This window comes from Macaca thibetana, chromosome X, assembly GCF_024542745.1.
Source record: "Macaca thibetana thibetana isolate TM-01 chromosome X, ASM2454274v1, whole genome shotgun sequence".
Taxonomy (NCBI): Eukaryota; Metazoa; Chordata; class Mammalia; order Primates; family Cercopithecidae; genus Macaca; species Macaca thibetana.
The window spans coordinates 49,282,478-49,303,760 of record NC_065598.1 but is presented as its reverse complement, the minus strand read 5'-3'; the positions used below and the strand labels follow the sequence as shown (position 1 = coordinate 49,303,760).

Below are 21,283 nucleotides of genomic sequence, written 5' to 3'. Positions count from 1 at the left end.
GTTGTGAATGAGTGAAATGAGCCACATGCACATCGGTTGAGCAATTCCACAATTCCAAGGCAGTAAAAACACGACAGAAGACTTGCTGGAGAAATCTGTGTATCATGGAGTCAGCTGTCCATTAACCATTAGAAGCCATGGGGAGGAAGGGACTCAGCAGGAGGGCTGGTGCATTTCAGCCCCACAGAGCTTGTGCCCTCAGTCCCCATTACGAATGAGCTAAAGCCTTGTATGGTAAGGTCTGTCAGCAAAGGTTTCGCATTTTCACTGCCTGGTCCTGGTTATTATTAGACCACATTAGAATTCCCAATCATTAGAATTTGAGGAGACTTGAGAGATTCTTCTTTTTTAGGTGAGGAAACGAAGGCCCAACAATATAGGAACTGGTATATGGGATTCCTTCATGGAAAAAAAAATCACCAAGAAACCCCATGAATTACCTCAGCAGTGTTTTTTGTTTGTTTCATTTTGTTTTGTTTTTGTTTTAGAGACAAGGTCTCGGTCTGTCACCCAGGATGGGGTATAGTGGTAAGATCATAGCTCACTGCAGTCTCAAACTCCCAGGCTCAAGCAATCCTCCCACCTCAGCCTCCCAAGTAGCTGGGACCACAGGCACATGCCACCAAACCTGGCTAATTTTTAAGCTTTTTTTTTTTTTTTTAGAGATAGGGTCTCGCCACGTTGGCCAGGCTGATCTCAAACTCCTGAGCTCAAGCAATCCTCCTGCCTTGGCCTCCCAACTTACTGGGATTACAGGCATGAACTACCATGACCGGCCTCAGTAGTGGTTTTTAAACTGTGTCCTACAGGAGTGTCCTGGGCCCCCTTCAGGTCTATTGCCCACAGCTAGAGAGATTCTATGTGGCTAGGGCTGTATCTCCCCACCCTCCCATTTCCATATCAACCAGAGCAGCAGCTGGAGGTTCACAACTAGATTTCATAAGGCTTTTGCATTATGAAATCAAGACTCTGCATATAAAAACCATTATCTTGGTTTAGGGCAAGGAACTCAGGTACTAGAAGATTAAGGGGAAACTCCACATCTCTCTCCCAGTCTCCTGTGGTCTATTATGTTGGGGGACCCCATATACACACACACAAATTTACAGCCCACTCATCTTACAGACATGGAATACCTTGGTTGGGGTGGGAATGGAGAGGAATTATATCTTGTTGTTTTTAGTCTCCATGTCAATACTTCAACTTCCAGATGGGTTTGTTCATTTCTAAAGCAGTCATCTTATGATCTCAATGGTGTTGCCAGTACTAAAGGCATTTCTGGAACACCTCTTTTTGAAACTGCCTTCAAATTGCAAAGCATAATTTTTCCAAGTATTTACAACTGCAGCAAAGGTATGTCTTTTGAGTGTGAATTTTCATTTCAGGAACCATTCAGTTTTGTTTGGAGCCATACATGGTGAATAAGGTAGGGAACCCAAAGGTCAGATACAATATGGCCCCTAAACAGGCTGTCATTGAAAGCAATGGCTGACTTCTTTGTGTATTTCTGAAAAAAAACCCTAAAAAGGAACACTAGGAAGGCTTTATGATCTGGCTACAGCTTCTGAAAATAAAGGGAGCCTCTTCATCAGACCAGCTTTAAAGATTAGCACTTGATACACATGAAAAACATCTTGGCATAAGGGAAAGAGCAACTCATTTGAAGCTCAAGAAACCTGAGTTGGAATCCCATCTCCATCACTTTTCATCTGCAGGAGATTAGCTTAACATGTCTGAAAACTTGGTGTCCTCACCTGTAAATTGTTTTCAGTAATTCTCACCTTGCAGGATTGCTAGGAAAAATGGACATACTGTGTGTAAAGCATCCAGCTCGGTTATTGGTCATAGCATACATTCAATAAATGGTAAATATTATCATTACTGTTATGGTTAAGTCTCTCTAAAACTACCTGTAGCTTGCAGTTATAGATTTTTTGTTTGTGTGTGTGTGTGTGTGTGTGTGTGTGTGTGTGTGTGTGTTTTTTACAGTAACTAACCTTAGAGACAACAGTTACGTTTTTATTAGGCTCATGCCTCCATGAAAGCAGAGGCTTTTGGCAAATATGTGAGATGTAAAAAAGCAAAGTGGATTTCTTGACAATTCCCTTCTCCCCTCCCTTTTTTATCTGCTTCTCCTTCTCCATAACTTTGCATACCATTTAGTTTCTTAATGATTAGCATGTGCTCCATTTAGAATGAGCTTCTTTGTTTTTCAGGTGAGACTACAGCCAGAACTTACCTGCTTTACCCAAGACCACACACCCAAGTTTGATGATCCTAAATGCATCATCAATGTTGTCTAATTCCAAATAAGGGATCTTGCCATTTTACCACCCACTGCCTTTTCTACCAAGGTATTTCAGGGAACTAACATTCACTGAGTGTCTACTTTGTACACTTAACCAAAGCCGTTCCATTCTCACACCCACAACCCTAAAAATGTAGGTATGATCACTATTCTCACTCTACAAAGGAAAAGGCTGACATTGAGAAAAAGCCAGCAATTTGCCCAAGGACACACAGTGGCCATGTTAGATGATATATTTGTCCAAACAGAAAAGGCTTCAGAGTCACAGGAATCAAAATATGAAGGTGGGATAACATCTATTCCCCCATCCCCACCAATGACTGCCCAGCTTGGGTTCCTGCCAAGAACGCCCCCCCTTTCAGTCTTTTCCAGAACCAGATCTCAAGTCATAACTGGAGGGGAAAGAGCCACTGAATAATATGGGGACCCCTATGTTAGTCAGCTAAGTCTAAAGCCTGAACTCTTTTAGAGAGGGTTTTTTCCCCTAAGTTACTCTGTGACATCAGGACCAGATACTCCATCCCCAGCATCCAGATGCCTGATGTCAGAGGCACCAACATTTTGAAGAAGCACAAAATGATCAAGGATTAGGTGCACCACTCTGATTGTTTGGCCTTTGGCCTGCTCTTCATTAAAACAAGAGTTTGGACTAGAATTTCCTCCAGCTCTAACATAGAAAAAATAATGCCGCAATATGTAGGATGTCAGGAGATAGGGACTCTGAAATCAGACAGGTCTATTTAGGAAACTTTACTTTGCTATCTTCTGGCCTTATGATTTAAGCGGAGGGACTTATTTTACAAGCCTCAGTTTCCTCCTCTGTATAAGAGAGATTACGTGAACCAATAGGCACATAGCAATGGCTAGCACATAAAAAGCACTTTAAAAATGTTAACCAATGTACTTTTCCATTAAAATTTAAGGAACACTCAAGGATACATTTACTCCAAAAAGTCTCTCCTGCTGCCTCAATATAGCAGAATTTTCCTTTCCTATCTGATTTCTAGTTTCACTAGTGGACCACAGTGCTTTGGTGCTGCCCCTGAGAGGCACAGAATAAATGTCACACTTGCCTGGCAATGACTCTCCCACTTGAAACAGCTGATCCCACTGCACATCTCAGTTAGATTAAGTTTCTGTAAACACTACTCCCCTCACCTGGGCATGGTGGCTCATGCCTGTAATCCCAACATTTTGGGAAGCCAAGGTAGGGGAGTCACTTGAGCCCAGGAGTTCAAGGACAGCCTAAGCAACACAGTGAGACCCTGTCACTACAAAAAAAATAGGAAAAATTAGCTGGGCATGGTGGCATGCACCTACAGTCCCAGCTACTTGGGAGACTGAGCCCTGGGTAGGTCAAGATTGCAGTGAGCTGTGATCGCACCACTACACTCCAGCAAGGCGACAGAGTGATAGCCTGTCTCAAAAACAAACAAGAAAAAAAAAACCACAGTGGTCCCCTCATGGCACTCTTGCTTCAAATCTTTCAACCTTTTCTGTTTGGTTTTTGGAGGCTTCCACTGTCTGGCTTTTTCCTCTCTCTAATCCTGTCAATTGTGAAAGATCCAGCTCAATTTCTACCCCTCTTTAAGGCCTTTCCAAACTTTTGTTGGACTTCTCTATGAATTCATATGATACTTAGCATCAATGCCATAACTGCTGCCTTGCTCTTGCTCACCTTAAACAGAATAGTAAACACCCCCATGCTAGATCTTGAAGATTTTTACAGATAGGCACAATGTCCTATAAACCTATATACCCGTCCACCAGCCAGTACAGAACTGAGCACACAGAAAACGAGCAATATCGATTTCATTGGTTGAGTAATTTGTTGTTTTTCCCTCTCTGGCCTCAGTGATTTCATACATAAAATGACACAACTGTGAACAACATCTTCCTCCAAACTTGATGTTCAATGGAGCTATGATTAAAAGCCCCAAACTTTTATCAGAAAAATGATAATAAATCTTAGCCATTGGTGTAAATTGAAAGGATCACGTACTGAGCTACAACATTGTTGATTTCATAATATTTCCCATCCCTCTGGAAACTCCAGAAAACTAAGTTACTATTCCCCCTTCCACCAAAAGTAAGAAAAATCAGGACCACTGAGATGAAACATCACACCACCCAGTTGAGAAAGTGACCTCAGGAAGTTTCTCCAGAATTCAGTACAAACATTTCAGATTTAATACTTCGCTAATGGGACATTATTGCTTTTCACACAATGAGCGATGTAATGATGAATTACAGCTGCAGGACTGACTGCCCTCTGCTCAAACCCTTTCAGAAGGAGTACTGTGGGGCCTCCTTCTGGTCACAATGTAGGATATTGGAATTCATTCCTAGAGTTTGAGGACACCTGTTGAGACAGAAGGAGAGAGAGAGGAGGAGAGAGACAGACAGAGAGAGAGAGGAGGAGAGAGACAGACAGAGAGAGAGAGGAGGAGAGAGACAGAAAGAGAGAGAGGGAGAGAGAGAGAGAAGGAAAGAGAGAGAAACAGAGAAGGAGAAAGAGAGAAACAGAGAGAAGGAGAGAGAGAAACAGAGAAAGAAAGAAAGGAAAGAAAGAAAGAAAGAAAAAAGAAAGAAGAAAAAGAAAGCAAGCAAGAAAGAAAGGAGCAGAAAGAAAAGAAATGGAAAGAAAGAAGAGAAAGAGGAATGGAGGCATTCCTCTTTGCATTGCCCCAAGCGCTTATCATTGGTTTGGACACAGAGCAAGCATAAGTGTTTATTAAGGCTTGGCCACTGAGGGCAGAGAGAAGTGAACTGAAGATGGAGACAGAGGGCAGGATGCAGGAGGATGCAGCAGGACAGAGAAAATTAACTTATCCCTTTCTTAAATTTAGCCCCAAGACGGCTCCACTAACTTAAACCTACTTCAGTCTTATCATGAGAAATTTCTATTTCATTCTAATCATGACAGACCATTATACAAGCTCAAATTGAGGGACTGCCTACAAAACACCTGACCACTAAAATGTCAAGGTCATGGAAAACAAGACCGAGGAGCTATCACAAACTGGAGACATGACATGACTAAAACGACAAATACCATGTGGAATCCTGAATGGATCCTGGAAAAACTGATGAAATCTGAATAACTTTTATGGTTTGGTTAATAACATTGTATCAAGATTAATGCCTTATTTTTGATAAATATTTTCTGGTTATATAAGATAAGGTTTTTTTCTAGACCTTCTCTTCCCTGCCAGCTTCTACATTCCTCTGAGAGCTCAACAGTGACTCTTAGAGGCCTGTAGCCGCAATAACAGCAAATCAGTTCAGCAATCTGAAAGAATGAGCCGTTTGGACCTGCATTTTCCAAATTATTGAAACAAACTCTTTTGGCAGGCACTATTTTTAGAAAAGTAGTATCCATTTCTCTGCCATCTTTATAGAGCATGGAAATCGCCACTTAATTATTCATTGTCCATATCTATTAGTATAAACATCTGCTTTTGGGCCAGGTGCAATGTCTCACACCTGTAATCCCAGCACTTTGGGAGTCTGAGGTGGAGGATCACTTAAGACCAGGAGTTCAACACCAGCCTGAGCAACATAGCAAGACGTCATCTCTACAAAAAAAAATTAATTTAAAAAATTATCCAGGCATGGTGGCACATGTCTGTAGTCCCAGCTACTTGGGAAGCTGTGGCTGCAGTGAGCTATGATCACAGCACTGTACTCCAGCCTGAGTGACATAGTGAAACCCTGTCTCTAAAACAATTACTAAATAAAAAGTAAAACATCTGCGTTTGTACAATATATAAATAAAAGAGATCTTGGACTGGTCTGTGGAGACAGCTAATTGTACTGCTGGGTATTTTGGTCCTGTTCTGTGGGCCTTCACTGTCTCCTCTCCCCGTTAGGCTACTCTAGGTCCTTCAGAGGGAGAAGGGAGCACATCAACCAGGTGACTTTGAGGAGGAATAGCAGCTGGGGACAGTCTGGTCCTCAAAGCATCCTCACAAATCACCAGAGCACACATAAGTCCTTTACATCAGGGGTCCCCAATTCCCGGGGCCCCAGACCAGTAGTTCTTGGCCTGTTAGGGACCAGGCTGCACAGCAGGAGGTGAGCAGCGGACAAGCAAGCATTACCGCCTGAGCTCCGCCTCCTGTCAGATCAGTGGAGGCATTCGATTTTCATAGGAGCACGAACGCTATTGTGAACTGTGCATGTGAGGGATCTAGGTTGCCTGCTCCTTATGAGAATCTAACTAATGCCTGATGAGCTGAGGTGGAACAGTTTCATCCCCAAACCATCCTTCATCCCCAAACCATCCTCCATCCTTGCCCCATACATGGAAAAACTGTCTTCCACAAAACCCGTCCCTGGTGTAAAAAAGGTTGGGGACCCACTGCTGTACATCACTCTCTGGGTTTTCTAAGATGATGTCATCATCATCATCATCATCATCATCATTGTCATCAGTGTTCTTGGTAGTGACTAGGGTCCACCCTGCAGCGGGCACATTTTTGCCCAAGAAAGCCAGTGACAAAGCAGCACTGAGGGCCGAAAGTCTATGAAACGACAAGCACCAGCTGTCATCTGTGAGGCATCCTGATATGTTTGTGTGTCACTGAAATTCAGGGGTCACTGGAGCCAAGGCTTCAGTGGGTAAAATGACCGGAGCGCAATGATCCCAGTACGTTCTCTCATTGATACCCATGGATACCACATGCATTCCTGCGCTATGCCACACTCCTCCCTCAGACTTGGTAAATTTATTTGTCTCTAAAAAGAAGGGCTGAATACTCAGTCTTGAGGATCACTTCCAGATCTAACGTTCTAGGACTCAACTCATTGAAATATTTATTTTCTGTTACATAAAATCCTCCAATGCCATCAAAGAATACTCATCACCACCACATGGTGCAAATATCAGCTTTATCAATCAGGCATAATCCTTTCTTTGCAAAACAGTTCATTCCCCCAGATCTCACAGGCCACACCTTGAAGAGCTTAACACTGGAAGAAAGTATCAACTTAAGTCAACAGCATAAATGGCTCTCTGTGCAACAAACCGTTGGGCAACCCCAAAACCTCCTCTTGTGGAAGCAAATATGAGCTGTCATCCTCGGGTGCCCATCCAGAGAAGGGCAGCTGATGCTATTCAATGGGCCCCAGATGGAAATGTGCCTGAGCTGCAGACTTTGGGGGAATACTTGAATAAGGTCAGTGAATTTTTGTCCTTCCCCTCATAGAAAGCTTGACTTGCTTTGTCATGTTTCCATATGTAAGCAAAGCCAGATGAAGAAATACAGACGCTCCACGATACAAGCTCTGTAACCTACACATCCAAATTGAGTAAAACCAAAGACTGCAGCTGGGGCCTCCAGGAAGCTGCAGGAAGAAGTAAGCAAGCAGGACCTCAGCAGGCAAATTTGCCGGGGTCAGGAGCACAGGCTTGAGATGGGGCATCCCCAGCCCCCACCCCACTAAGATACACCAAGTCCAGGAGATCTTAGGGCTGTGTTTCTCAGCACCACGTGGTTGACTCAACTCCTTTGCCCTGGCTGCAATGCCACCACATTAGTAGCCCACATCCATGTGACACTGAGGCAGAGAAATGGAATGTAAAGGGTGTGGGATTTGGATACAGACAGACCTGGATGTGCATTTTAACTCTGCCATGTATGCGCTGCTGCTCTTTATGCAAGTTACTGAACAGCTCTGTGCCTCGGTCTCCTCATTAAAATGAAGATGATAGTTCTACTCTGCCACAGGGTTATTGGGAGGATTAAAGATAAGGCACACAAAGCTCTCAATAACAGTGCGTAGGCCATAGTAGTCATAGCAACCAATAAATGGTAGCTGTTTTTCTCTGTTCTGTGTGAAAAAAGCTGGACACAAAAGGTCACATATTGTATGATTTCATTTATATGAAATGTCCAGAACAGATAAATCCATAGAGACAGAAAGTAGATTAGTGGTTGCCAAGGCCTGCGGAGAGGAAGGAGTGGAGGGTGACTGCTAATGGATACAGGGTTTCTTTTAGGGGTGATGAAAATGTTCTAAAATTAGACAGTGGTGATGGCTGTGCAACATAGTGGACATACAAAAATCACTGAATTGTACAAAGTATACAGTTGTAAATTTTATGGCGATGTGTATTATTTCTTAATCAAATAATAATTGAAATGATTAACAAGATAAGATATATGGTATGTGAATTATGTCTTAACTAGAATTTTTTTAAAATACATGACCTACACCTCAATTTGTGAATATGAATAGAAATAAATATTTCTAAAATGTGGATAACAGTAGTACCTGACTCACAGACTTTTTGTGAAAATTTAATCAGTTGATTTTTAAAAAATATTTAGACTAATGCTGACACACTATAAAAGCTCAGTAAATGTCAGCTATAATTATTACTGTTATTGCCATTGTCATGATCATCATCATTTTCATCACAGGGAGCATAGTTTAATAGTCAAGATCAATGGAGTTTCAGTTAAACAGACCTGGTTTAAAATCTGACTTCATACCTGGCAGTATATATTATAATAGTTAATGATGTAGCTACTGGATTCAGACTATCTTCATCAAAATCCTCACTCCACCATTTACCATTTGATTTTAGGCAAGTCTTCATCTTCAACCCCTCTGTGCCTCAGTTTCTTCATTTGTAAAATGGGGGTGATAATAGTTCATACTTAATGTCATGCCACGAAAATCAAATGATGTATCCATTAGGATGCTGATATGATTTGGCTCTGTGTCCCCACCCAAATCTCATATTGAATTGTAATTCTCAATATTAGGGGAGAGACCTGGTGGGAGGTGATTAGATAATGGGGGTGGATTTCCCCCTTGCTGTTCTCTTGATAGTAAGTTCTCATGAGATCTGATGGTTTAAAAGCGTGTAGTCCTTCCCCCTTCACTCTCTTCTCTTCCTGCTCTGCCATGTGAAGAAGGTGCTTGCTTCTCCTTCACCTTCTGCCATGATTGTAAGCTTCCTGAGGCCTTCCCAGCCATGCTTCCTGTCCAACCTGTGGAACTGTGAGTTCATTAAACCTCTTTTCTTCATAAATTACCCAGTCTCAGGTAGTTCTTTATAGAAGTGTGAGAACAGACTAACACAGATGCTTTTGGCTTCAGGTTTCAGAAACCTGGCTCATTTTGTCTGAAACCAAATAGGAAGAAAAAGAAGGCATAAAAAAGAGAAAATAATTAATTGAGAAAACACAATACAATCAAGAAGGGAAGCAGAAAGAAAAAGAAAGGAGAGAGAAAGACAGAGAGGGGTTTAGAGAGGTTTATTTTCAGTAGCCATTAGTTTTGGGATGCTTCCCAGAGACTTCTCTGCCCAAATTTTCTTCCTGGGTTTTCAAGATTATTCTTCTTATGTTTTTAGTGTAAACTGCTTCAAACTCTTTAGGTAATAGGCAGGCACTAAATAAAACAATACTACATTGACTTATAGGCTTGTCATTATCTCTGCTCTCTAGGAGTATAAATCTCATGGAGAAGACTGTGCAAAATTATTATTATTATTATTATTATTATTATTATTATTTGTTTGAGACAGAGTTTCGCTTTTGTTGCCCAGGCTGGAGTGCAATAGCGTGATCTCGGCTCACTGCAACCTCCACTTCCTGGGTTCAAGTGATTCTCCTGCTTCAGCCTACCAAGTAGCTAGAACTATAGGCATGCGCCACCATACCCGGCTAATTTGTATTTTTAGTAGAGAAGGGGTTTCGCCATTTTGCATAGGCTGGTCTCAAACTCCTGCTTCAGCCTCCCAAGTAGCTGGGATTACAGGCGCCCACCACCACACCCAGCTAATTTTTTTTGTATTTTTAGTAGAGACAAGGTTTCATTATGTTGGCCAGGCTGGTCTCAAACTCCTGACCTCAGGTGAGCCACCCGCCTCAGCCTCCCAAAGTGTTGGGATTACAGGCATGAGCCACCGCAGCTGGCACAAAATATTTTAACAATGTAACATTTCTGCCCAGTCAATGGGATCATTTGGAAAGGCATTTTGCTTCTTTTTTTTTTTGTAAGCAACAGCGTCTTGCTCTGTCACCCAAGCTAGAGCACAGTGGTACGATCATAGCTCACTGCAGCCTCAACCTCTTGGGCTCAAGGAATTCTCCCACCTTGGCCTCCCAAGTAACTGGGAGTACAGGCACATGCCACCAAGCCCAGCTAATTTTTCTATTTTTTTTAGAGATGGGATCTCACTATGCTGTCCAGGCTGGTCTCAAATGCTTGGCCTCAAGTCATCCTCCCATCTTGGCCTCCCAGAGTGCTGGGATTACAGGTGTGAGCCACCTCATCCAGCATAGAATGGATTTTTGAATAGGCCAATATGTGTGGACATATGCCCTAAAAGGGTTGGTTTCATTGAAGTAACACAGCAGGAAGCCAGAAACCAAAGCCTTGAATCAGAGATGAGATTCCATCTCTGGGCCTTTCGTAACCATGCATGGCTTCAAATTCCCCATCCTCTAAGTATGAAATAACATCTTATCACCCTACTTATGATTATAGAATGAAAGATTGGATAGGTCTTTAGGAAAGATGAACTTATTTTCCAGATATGCAGACAGGGACCCTGAAACTCAGTGACGGCAGCAGACCAGCTGGGTTCCTACAGGGTTGAACCTACTTTCTAGCCTTGTGTTCTACTGTGATATAATACAGACTGATGAATTTGTTTCTCTTTGTCTCTTTCTGACCATCACAGCAACTGATATCTACACAAGAGAAGAATATACATGCTGAAAGAACAGGATCACCTGGAGATATGTACCAATTCTGTGTCCCAGTGAGAAATTTACAAATATCTGTATAGTTCTTAATGTAGAGATTGGTCCTTATCTAACAACAGAAGTTCAAGTTTCTAACTGCTTTCCTTTTGGCCTGATTTGATAAGGATCAGATTAGCAAATCAGAGTAAAGGTGAGATGGGGATGTAAATAATTCATTGGCCTCTGACATTTCTAAGCAAGAAAGCCAAGGACTTCTACCAAGCCTGGAGACTGTTTCTCTTAAGATGCCAGGAGGAAGTGCTAGTCCAGGCTCCAAGAAACACTGACCCATGTGCCATTTTGAAAACCCCATCAGATCTACACGATCACAGTAAGAGAAGAACGTTTATTTCTATGCCCTATTGGCCACTGCCTGGTTTCCATTCAACCTAGAAAGAGGGTAAAATATATATATATAGGCTATGCTGTGATCTCACTGCATTGAGTATGATAGCTTTCACAGGAGTCTTAACCTCATTAAGATGGGTCGGGTAAGGATTTGAATTAGGCCATCTTTCCTCTCTATCACACATTCATTTCAACACTGTAATGAGTATTTCATAAAGGTTTTATAATTCTCAGTGGTATGGTGAATAGCCTTTCGCCTTTAAATCAAATGACAGAAAAAAAATGTTTCTTCAGGCGGAAAAAATGAAGATTCTATTTCTGTTCCTAGATTTAGTTATTAGTCACCTGGTTTCACATTAAACTTTGATGATAAATTATTCAATAGCCATGATATCAGAAGTTCTGCTGGCCAGAACAAATTGCCAGTAACTACCCGCATGACTAAGAGAAAGCACTGCCTCTAATTTCCCCTTTCTTTTGCCCAGGAGATTGTGGTTGCAATCTCCCAGTCCTTCTGGCTCCAATACCTGCCTGCCTGCCTTTTTTTCTTCCTTCCTTCCTAACCAAATTCTATCTTCCCTAATAAGAATACACTAGTATTCCATTAGGAGAGCCAGACAGAGAGAGAGACAGATAGAAAGAGAAAGAGAGAGAGAAAGGTTACCAGATTCAAGTTTTTATCAGATGGTATCTCCCAAGCAACCTAAAGTGTTTAGTCTGTCAGTCCCTTCCTCACATCTCCAAAGGGCCAGGAGGGAAGGAAGCCCTTCGTAGAGCATATTGTGGAACTGGGCCAGCCCAATGCACTTTTAATTCCTCAGGAATAGCATCACTGTCCCCGTTGTTTCCCTGGGAGGTCATTCTACTGCCTATAGCTTCCACTCTACTATGGAAATAATTGTTTCTCCACCAAATTCATAAGTTGAAACCCTAATCCCCAATGTGACTGTATTTGGAGACAGGGTTTACAAGGAGGTAACTAAGGTTAAATGAAGTCATACAGTTATTTCACCTTAATTAAATCAGGGTGGGTCCTTAAAAGAAGAGATAACAGAGCTCTTCTTCTTGCTCTTCTTCTCTTTTTCTTTTTCCTTTATTTTTCTTTCTTTTCTATTTTTTTGTTTCTTTTTCTTCTCTGCTCACAAAGAGGAGACTATGTGAGAACACAGCAAGAAAGCAGCCATCTGTGAGCCAAGAATGGAGCCCTCACCAGAAACCAAATCAGCCAGCACCTTGATCTTGGACTTCCAGCCTCCAGAACATGAGAGAATAAATGTCTATTGTTTAAGCCACCTAGTCTGTGATATTTTGTTATGGAAGCCTGAGCAAACTAAGACACACTTCAGTTCCTTTCTGCCCATTTCCTTCTTTGTAGTGCCTTCTTAGTACCTGCAAATTACTCTTTGGAGACTTACAGTCTTGAAGCAGAGGCACATTCCCACTTCTCCTAAACAGCAGCTTCCCTGAGCTGCACATATTAAATTATTTTAAGCTCACCTCATTTTTTCAGATTTTTAAGGCTCTTCTCCATACTTTGCTCAATTTCAACTGGTACATTACTTAGTATGGATGACAAATTTCAACCCCATAAGCCATCTTGCATCAACAACTACAAGACACAAAAACTCAAACACTCACTGTATCCTCCAGTATGAGTGCATGTGCGCATATGTGCACACACGCTGGTTTGTTATATATGTTTTTTGAGTGCCTTAGTCTGTTTTCTGCTGCTATAACAGAATACTACAGAATAGGTAATTTATAAAAAATAAAAGTTTATTTTGCTTATGGTTCCAAAGGCTGGGAAGTCCAAGAGCCTGGTGCTAGCATCTGGTGAAGGCCTTCATGCTTTGTTATCCCACAGCAGAAGGCAGAGGTGAAAACCAGTGCTCAAGGCAGAGAGAGGCACCAGGGGCTGAACTCACTTTATAACAACCCACTGTCATGATAACTAACCTGCTTCCATGATAATGACATTAATCTAGTCATGAGGGCAGAGCCAATCACCTCTTATCAAGTCCCAACTCCCAACACTCCTGCATTGGGAATTAAGTTTCCAACACATGAATTTTGAGGGGGACACATTCAAACCATAACAAGGGGTAAAGGTAAAACATTATGGCCATTTAGGTTTCCTTGATTCTACCCAAGTAGAAATACAAAGAGAAGCCTGAGTTCCACTTCCCCTATCTCATCCAAATATTTCTCTTCAATGAGATGTTGGAAACCCATCCAGGGATTGGTTAAAGATGGCAAAATACATAAGAAATCAACTTCCTGCGTATTTCCAATGGCGAATTTGTTCCATTAAAAGGCATTAAATGGGAGCATGTACAGGATGAGTATTTCTCAGAGTCCTGTGTGAGAAAGCAAGCTGGGGATTCTGCTCATGTTTCCTGCATTTGGACAGAGTCCACTCTGGTAAGCTCCTCTGCAAGAGATGAACAGAATCCAGTGTTATCTAAATGTCAGAGGGGATCATTCTAGAGAGTAGCCCCTTAAACTCTGTAAGGAGAGGAGGTTAAATTCACTGTCAAAACTTCCAGACATTCCACTCCCTCTTCCTCAAAGGAAACCTCAGAGCTGAGGTACCAAAGTGACGTCAAACAAACAGAAAGTCATAAATGTTACCTGCCTCTGTAGCACTGCAGTTGGTGCATAGACAATGAGCCACAATAACACTGACAGCAGCCCAGCTCTCTCCTTGTTCATTTTGGCTGCAGGCCCTCATAGGCATAAATCGCTGTTACGTAGGTCCACTGTGCATTTTAGCAATTTTAGGTGTTAGATATTTCAAATGATTTTATTCCAGTGACAAGGGGTGGGGTAAGCAACTGTCTGTGGAACGGAGGTTGTGAAGAAGCGGCCACTTCAGGTTCCCCCTGGTGCACACACACCCAGAGCCCTGTAGGCGGAGACACAGAGCTGTCCATCTGAGCAAGCGGGACTTTGTTCTTATTTGTCTTCCCCACAAAATATGTACACTTAACATTGCAACTTTTCCTTTCCATTTGCATCTGTGAATCCTAGGGAGAAATCATAAATATCTGCATGTATCTATCTACCTATACATTTAAATACATGAAAGTTGGCAGTGGCTTTCTTTTTTCCATTTCAATTGATAGGCACAATGCATAAAAAGGAAATCAGTGTTGATCTTATTTTATCAAAGCAATTTCAAGAAATCTTTTAGTCAAAGATGAAAATAATCAGCTATTTCTTAGCGCTGTGTTAATTGGTAATTCATGTTCCTGCGGAAATACAATGACCACACCTGCCATTGTGCTTTGGGCCAGACCTTGCTTGGAGAACATTTAAAGGACGGTGTGTTTATTCTACCTGCATATGAGGAGGTGCACAGATGCCCTCATGTAATACATCACAGTCAGAAACTCTATCATATGCAACCTGGGCATGGGATGGGACCATCCATGTACAGGTGCCAGCTCTGCCTGGAGCTGGGTAGAGAGACCAGATGGCTGCTGGGAGGGTTCCTGCTTCTCCTGATGCTCTGGACACACCAGATGGGAAAGTACTAGCAAATACGCATGCTGTTTTCTCTGGACATGTTGATGCCTGAATAAATGTCCTCCTTTTAAGCAGCGTACTAGTTTCCTGTGGCTACCGTAACAAATTACCACAAGCTTGGTAGATTAAAACAACCAAAATTTATTTTCTCATAGCTCTGGGGGCCAGAAGTCAAAAATCAAGGTGTCAGCAGGGCCATGCTCCCTCTGAAATCTCTAGGAGAGAATCCCTCCTTGCCCCATTCAGCTTACGGTGGCCCCAGACATTCCTTGGTTTCTGGCAACCTAACTCTAGTCTCTGCCTCTGTCTTCACAGCCTTCTCTACTGGGTCTCTGCGTCCCAATCTTCCCTCTCCTTTCTCTCATACAGACATCAATCATTAGATTTAGGGCCCACTCTCAATCCAGAATAAACTCATCTTCACTTAATTACCTCTGCAAAGACCCTGTGTCCACATAAAGTGACTTTCATAGGTACTGGGGGCCAAAACTTGGACATATATTTTTGGGGGACACAATTAAACCCACTACAGGCAGCATATCCAAGATGCCTTGTGGCACACTGACTTGTTACAAATTGTAGCCATCCCCAAATCATTTTCCTTTTCTTTTCTTCATACCCCAGGAACTAGAACTACAAATAGAAGCTTCAGTGAAAACATGGCATGCTCACAGGTTTTGACCTGGAAGCAGGGAGGAAAGGCATTTATAAGACCCTACAATCTGGACATTATGCTAGCCTGGAAACTCCACACTTGTTCTCTTCCAATCCTGTAAAACAAGGATTGCTGTCACCAGACTGCAGATGAGGTTACTGTGGCTCACAGTAACCCACCCAAGGTCTCCCAGCAATCTCTGGGCAGGCCCAGGTTTGGACACTGTGTCTTTCTGACTATACAGCCTCATGCACTGTGTGTATGAGGATGTAGGGACAGAGTCAGAATAGATGGCTGCAATGTGGCAGCATTTGGAGAGCTCTTGGGAGGGCCCAGACCATTCCCCCACTGAGCTGCCTTACCAGCTTGTTAGTGCCTGTTTTTCCTTCACAGGCAACAGCCCCTTCCATTTTATAAATACACATAAGGGCGTAACCCAGAGAGGAGTAGTACCTTCTCTGAAATACATACCAAAGGTAGACCAGCTCATTTTCAGAGGCAGATTTGATCAGAAGAAGAAAACATAGAAGACAGCAAGGGCTGCTAGCAGACCCCCCTGAGAAAGAGGTTGAAGGCATCTAAAGACAGAAAATTGTGCAGTCCACTATCTTAGCTCCAGCGGCTGTAACAAATTTTCAGAGACTGGGTGGCTTAAATAACAAACATTTATTTCTCAGTTCTGGAAGACCAAGATCTAAGTGCCAACTTATTTGGTTACTAGTGAGGGCTCTCTTCCTGGTTTGCAGATGGTCATCTTCTTTTATCCTCATATGGTGCAGAGAGGAAGCCAGCTCTCTCGTGTCTGTTATTTTTCTTTTTGAGAATATGCTATTTTAAAATTTTTATGGGTACATAATAGTTGTACATATTTATGGAATACATGTGTTACAAGTATATAATGTGTAATGATCAAATCAGTGTAATTGGGATATTCATTGCCTTAAACATTTATCATTTATTTGTGTTGAGAACATTCCAAATCCACTTCTCTAATTATTTTGAAGTGTATGATAAATTACTGTTAACTATAGTTGCTCTATCGTGCTACCAGATCACTAGATCTTATTCCTACTAGCTAACTGTATTTTTGTATCCATTTTTTTATATGGGCACTTACCCCATCATGAGGGCTCCATTGTCGTGACCTAATTACCTCCCAAAGGCCCCACCTCCTAATACCATCACATTGGGGATTAGGGTTTCAACATATAAATTCTGGAGAGACACAAACATTCCATCCATTACGGTAAGTATGCCTGGACAGTCAGCTTGCTCTGTCTGATCAATTCTGTGTGGGTATCTGACAGCGAGGTGATTCTGGATCAATCAGGCACCTCTATTCATCTCAGGTTCCTATCTATAACACAAAGTGAGAATAAACATTTCCACCTGTCGAGGATCCAGAACGGCTTCCCTGGAACTGCTTGATGCTGGATTGGGCAATGTTTTACATGGAAACAAACACAGGTCACATACTTTGATCCAGTAGACAAATTGAAGTTAGGCCATCAAAATAAAACCAGAAGACAACCTTTTGAAAAAGAAATTAAATTAATAAATATTTTCTCTAAATAGAAAAGTAATGAGCAGGGTGTATAGAGAAAACCATGCCAATTCTATGAAATAAGTTAATATATTCTTTAGACAGAACCAGGAAATCAGAGAAATATAAAGTCCCAGCACAAAAACGTGCAAGATAATTTGATAAACCATTCCCTGACAAGAAAGTAACTACACTTAGAACAGCAAGAAGAAATCTAAGGGAATGGAGCAAAAGCAAACAGGCTAAAATAAAGCAAGAGGGATTGTGGTGAGATATATGGAAGAACTTCCAGACCGTTATAGGAATGAGGACTAAGCTCAGTTTTTGTTTTTGTTTTAATCTTGCCCAAATTCCTTTCTAAGGGGTCTGGGGAGTCATGCTCTACAAACCATAAATTCTCATCAGAAGGGTTTTGTTTAACCCTGTATATCATGGCTTACTTCTCAATCTGACTCTGACATAACAAGGGAAAAAATCAAAATGTTTTACCCCAAAATATATTTCCTTGGCATACCTTGGAATTGCCCTGCAAAGTCTCTTGTAGGAAAAATCCGCCTTCTATAGAGAATCCCTTTCCCCCTTTATTTTCCTTCCTTCCTTTCCAGATCCAGGAGATTATCAACCAAGAGTCAAGCACCCTTTTAAGTCTGGTAAGAAACATTTTACAACTTGCTCTCTCTGAAGTCTACTATCTGAGAGCTTCCTCTGCACAATAAAACTTGGTCTCCACAATCCTTTACCTTACCCTGAACGTTTCCTTCGATCCCAGGTCTTCAGATAAACTCAACCAATTGTCAACCAGAAAATGTTTCAATTTACCTATAGACTGGAAGCCTTCCCCATTTTGTGTTGTCCTGCCTTTCTGAATGAAACCAATGTATTTCTTAAATGTATTTGATTGATGTCTCATACCTCCCTAAAATATATAAAACCATGCTGTACCCTGACCACCTTGGGCACACGTTCTCAAGACCTTCTGAGGGCTGTGTCACGGGCCATGGTCACTCATATTTGGCTCAGAATAAATCTCTTACAATATTTTAAAGAGTTTGACTCTTTTCGTCAACAGGTATAAACTGTTGATCCAAGGAGGTATGGAGCCTATTACCCACAGATATTCAGAAAAATGATACATATTTCTATTTCGTTTCCTAACAGCACAATAGAGGGAGTTTTCTGATACTTGGAAACTTTTAAGAGAAAAAAAAATTACCTTGTAGTATACATTTGATCCCCCCAAAAAGTGTTTTTCACGGTTTTATATAATAATGACTACTATTTTCCTAGTGTTATAGTAGTAAGTATATATGATAATGATTATCATTCCATAGAAAGATGTACTAATATTTTTAGAACATCTCTTGGGTGCCACATACTTTTCACATATGAACACACATAACCACCTGTAAGGAATAAGGAGCCTGAGATGCAGTGCAATGCATTCGAGTAATCTTTCTATATCATGTGGCTAATCGGTGATATGACAGGAATTCAAAGCAAGTTTGGCTGATTTCAAAGACCAAATTCTTACCACTACACTGAACTGCCTGAAATGTACAAGGCTGACATTTACAGGTTATGCTCTCTCAAGCATTCTGTAAGCTGCTGGAAGGCAGAGGCTCTGTATTTGGCCTCTGTCTTTCTCACATCTGCCCCTCCTCATCTAATCAGCCAGCCGATCTTGTGTCTCCTCCTTCGAAATATGTTTTGAAGGCATTAATTTCTCTACCTCATCAACTCCATTGCCTTCCAGCCAGCCACCACTGTCCTTTATAAGAAGTATGAAGACCACTAGCTAACTTGCTCTGCCTCCAGGCTTGCCTTTTCATAGTCAACTTTTTGTAGCTAGAGACAGCTTTCTAAAATGCAAATCTGATCAGGTTGTGCTCTTCCCTACAACTCTTCAATGATTTCACATTGCCTCCTGCAATGGACTGCATGCTTGCGTTCCCTCAAGTTCCTATGTTGAAATCCTAAACCCGCATGTGATGGTATCAGGAGGTAGGGCCTTTGAGAGGTGATGAGAATGGTGCCCTCATGGATGGGATTAATGTCCTTATAAAAGGGACCCCAGAGAGCTCTCTCGTGCCCTTTCCACCATGTAAGGATGCAAAAAGAAGTCAGCAGTCTGCAAGAGGAAAAGGTCCTCACCAAAACCATGCTGACACCCTGATTTCAGATTTCCAGTCTCCAGAGCTGTAAGAAAAAAATTATGTTGTTTAAAAGCCACCCACGCTATGATATTTTGTTATAACAGCCCAAGGTGACTAAGACACCTCCCAATGCTTTCTACACTCATAATACAGTTCCCAACTTTTGCTCTGCTGTCCTGCCAGGAAGGACATTGCCCACCAGCTTCACCAGGCTAACCCCTATCTGTTGTATGCGGTTCCCCTGGTTTCAGTTTAGATGCCACCTTCTCCTCCTCCTTGATTGCCCATGGTTGCACTTGAGACTCCTTCTGTATACTCCTATAGCACCCTGTGCAGGTCCCTTATAGTGCTCACCAAACTGTACCACATATACAGCTGTTGATTTGTTTCCTCCATGGCAGGACTAAAAGCTATTCAATAGCAGTGACCGTGACCTTTTCATAAATGACTTCCCAGCAATTCACCAGTCAAGTTCCCAATGACTGTATGAATGAAAAAAAAAAAATGTATGGTAAGGTCTGAACTCAAAATCAGTGCTTAATAACTGCTCCCTGGCTAAATAAATGCATAGGAGAGACTGTGTAGGACCTGCTCCAGATTAACTGACCTGCAACACAAAGGATTCTCTTCTCTCTAGGCACTCAAACTTGACTTCGGACAGCAGAGTGGAAGGCTTTACTAGGGCTTCCAGAAATGGAGGATGGGAAATGTTACTCCTTTGAAAGCAGGAAAAGAATGATCTGTGGTTGGCTAGGTCGTTCTTCCTGTTCTTGTGTCTCAAACTGCTTTTCTTGAATAATTCAGGCTTTTGGTTAGTCACCATAAACAAATGTGACAACAGATTAATTTCGATTTGAGGTTATAAAACAAAGCAAGGGGTATTGGTACACAATGTCCACTTTGATGTCACAGCCCAGGGATAAGGAGGATAATTTAATTTGTTTTCTCTGGACGTTCAGCTCCCCCAAGGGAAGAAATATTCAACCTTAGGGCATCTTCTCCATCAGTTGTTTTTCTCTGGCTCTTCCTGTTCCCTGAGTGGAGAGGGGAGGTGAGCATTTGTCCTTTAAAGACTGTTAGATAATGTTGTTGGGAATGTGAGAGAGTTGGCAGAGAGGGACAGAGGACAAGCAGTGCTTTTAAAGGGAAAAAAAACCATATGTTCCACTTTTATTTCATAAGTGTCTCAGGATGTGTCTTTAAGAAAAGGAAAGAAATGGCAATTTATATGGTCATTTAGATACTGCAATTGCCTGTCTTTGTGTGTGTCAAGAGGTTCTGAGGAGGCAGAAGATGACTGAGCGTTCAGCATAGCTGTCCACATGCCCCTCTCAAGAACCTTGTATGTTCATTGGTCAGATCCTGACCCTCAGTGGTTCCCTGTGTCGCGCTGCCTGACCTGCATTAGAAGCTCTGGGGCTTTAGAAATTAGGAAGGTGAATAGAACAGGAAGAAGAGAAGATCCAGCAATATGTGAGGGGGTAACTGCAAATACAACAGCAAAAGCATGAAGAGGAGAACAGATTTCCAGGAATTAGCAATGATTTAAAAAAAATTGAGGTACTGTATACAAAATAAACAAAACGCTAGGTGACCAAGCTTATTTACTAAACTGAATGACTGAGGTGTTCTGAAGGTCTTGCTAGTTCTTCAAGTAACACAAACAAACCCATTGCCTCTTAGGCTAATTACGTGGAAAAATATTATTCTCTTAACAATGCATCCTTTTTTATTAAACAGCATATAAGCAGATTTTTATTTTAAAAAATTCCTTTCTGACAACCTTATTTTTTTCATTTTAAGCTATGTTTTATTGTCCTGCATATTTGTGCTTGAGAATTTTTACTACAACTACAACCACAGGCTTAGAGACAGAATTTTTTTTTCTAATTTTTTAATATATATTTTTAATTGACACATAATAATTGTACATATTTGTGCAGTACAACGTGAAATTTTGATACATGTATACGATGTATA

General features: G+C 41.6%; 1 protein-coding gene across 1 annotated transcript in view; it reads right to left on the bottom strand.

Annotated features, from left to right (window-relative positions):
* The window catches only part of PAGE4 (PAGE family member 4), a 79,539-nt gene extending 65,204 nt beyond the window's left edge, over positions 1 to 14,335 (bottom strand). The window contains exon 1 of the mRNA XM_050775770.1: positions 14,056 to 14,335. Coding sequence (XP_050631727.1) covers positions 14,056 to 14,136 — 81 coding nt within the window. The 5' untranslated portion in view covers positions 14,137 to 14,335. The remainder of the gene's footprint in view (positions 1 to 14,055) is intronic.
* Between the last annotated feature and the right edge of the window lie 6,948 nt (positions 14,336 to 21,283).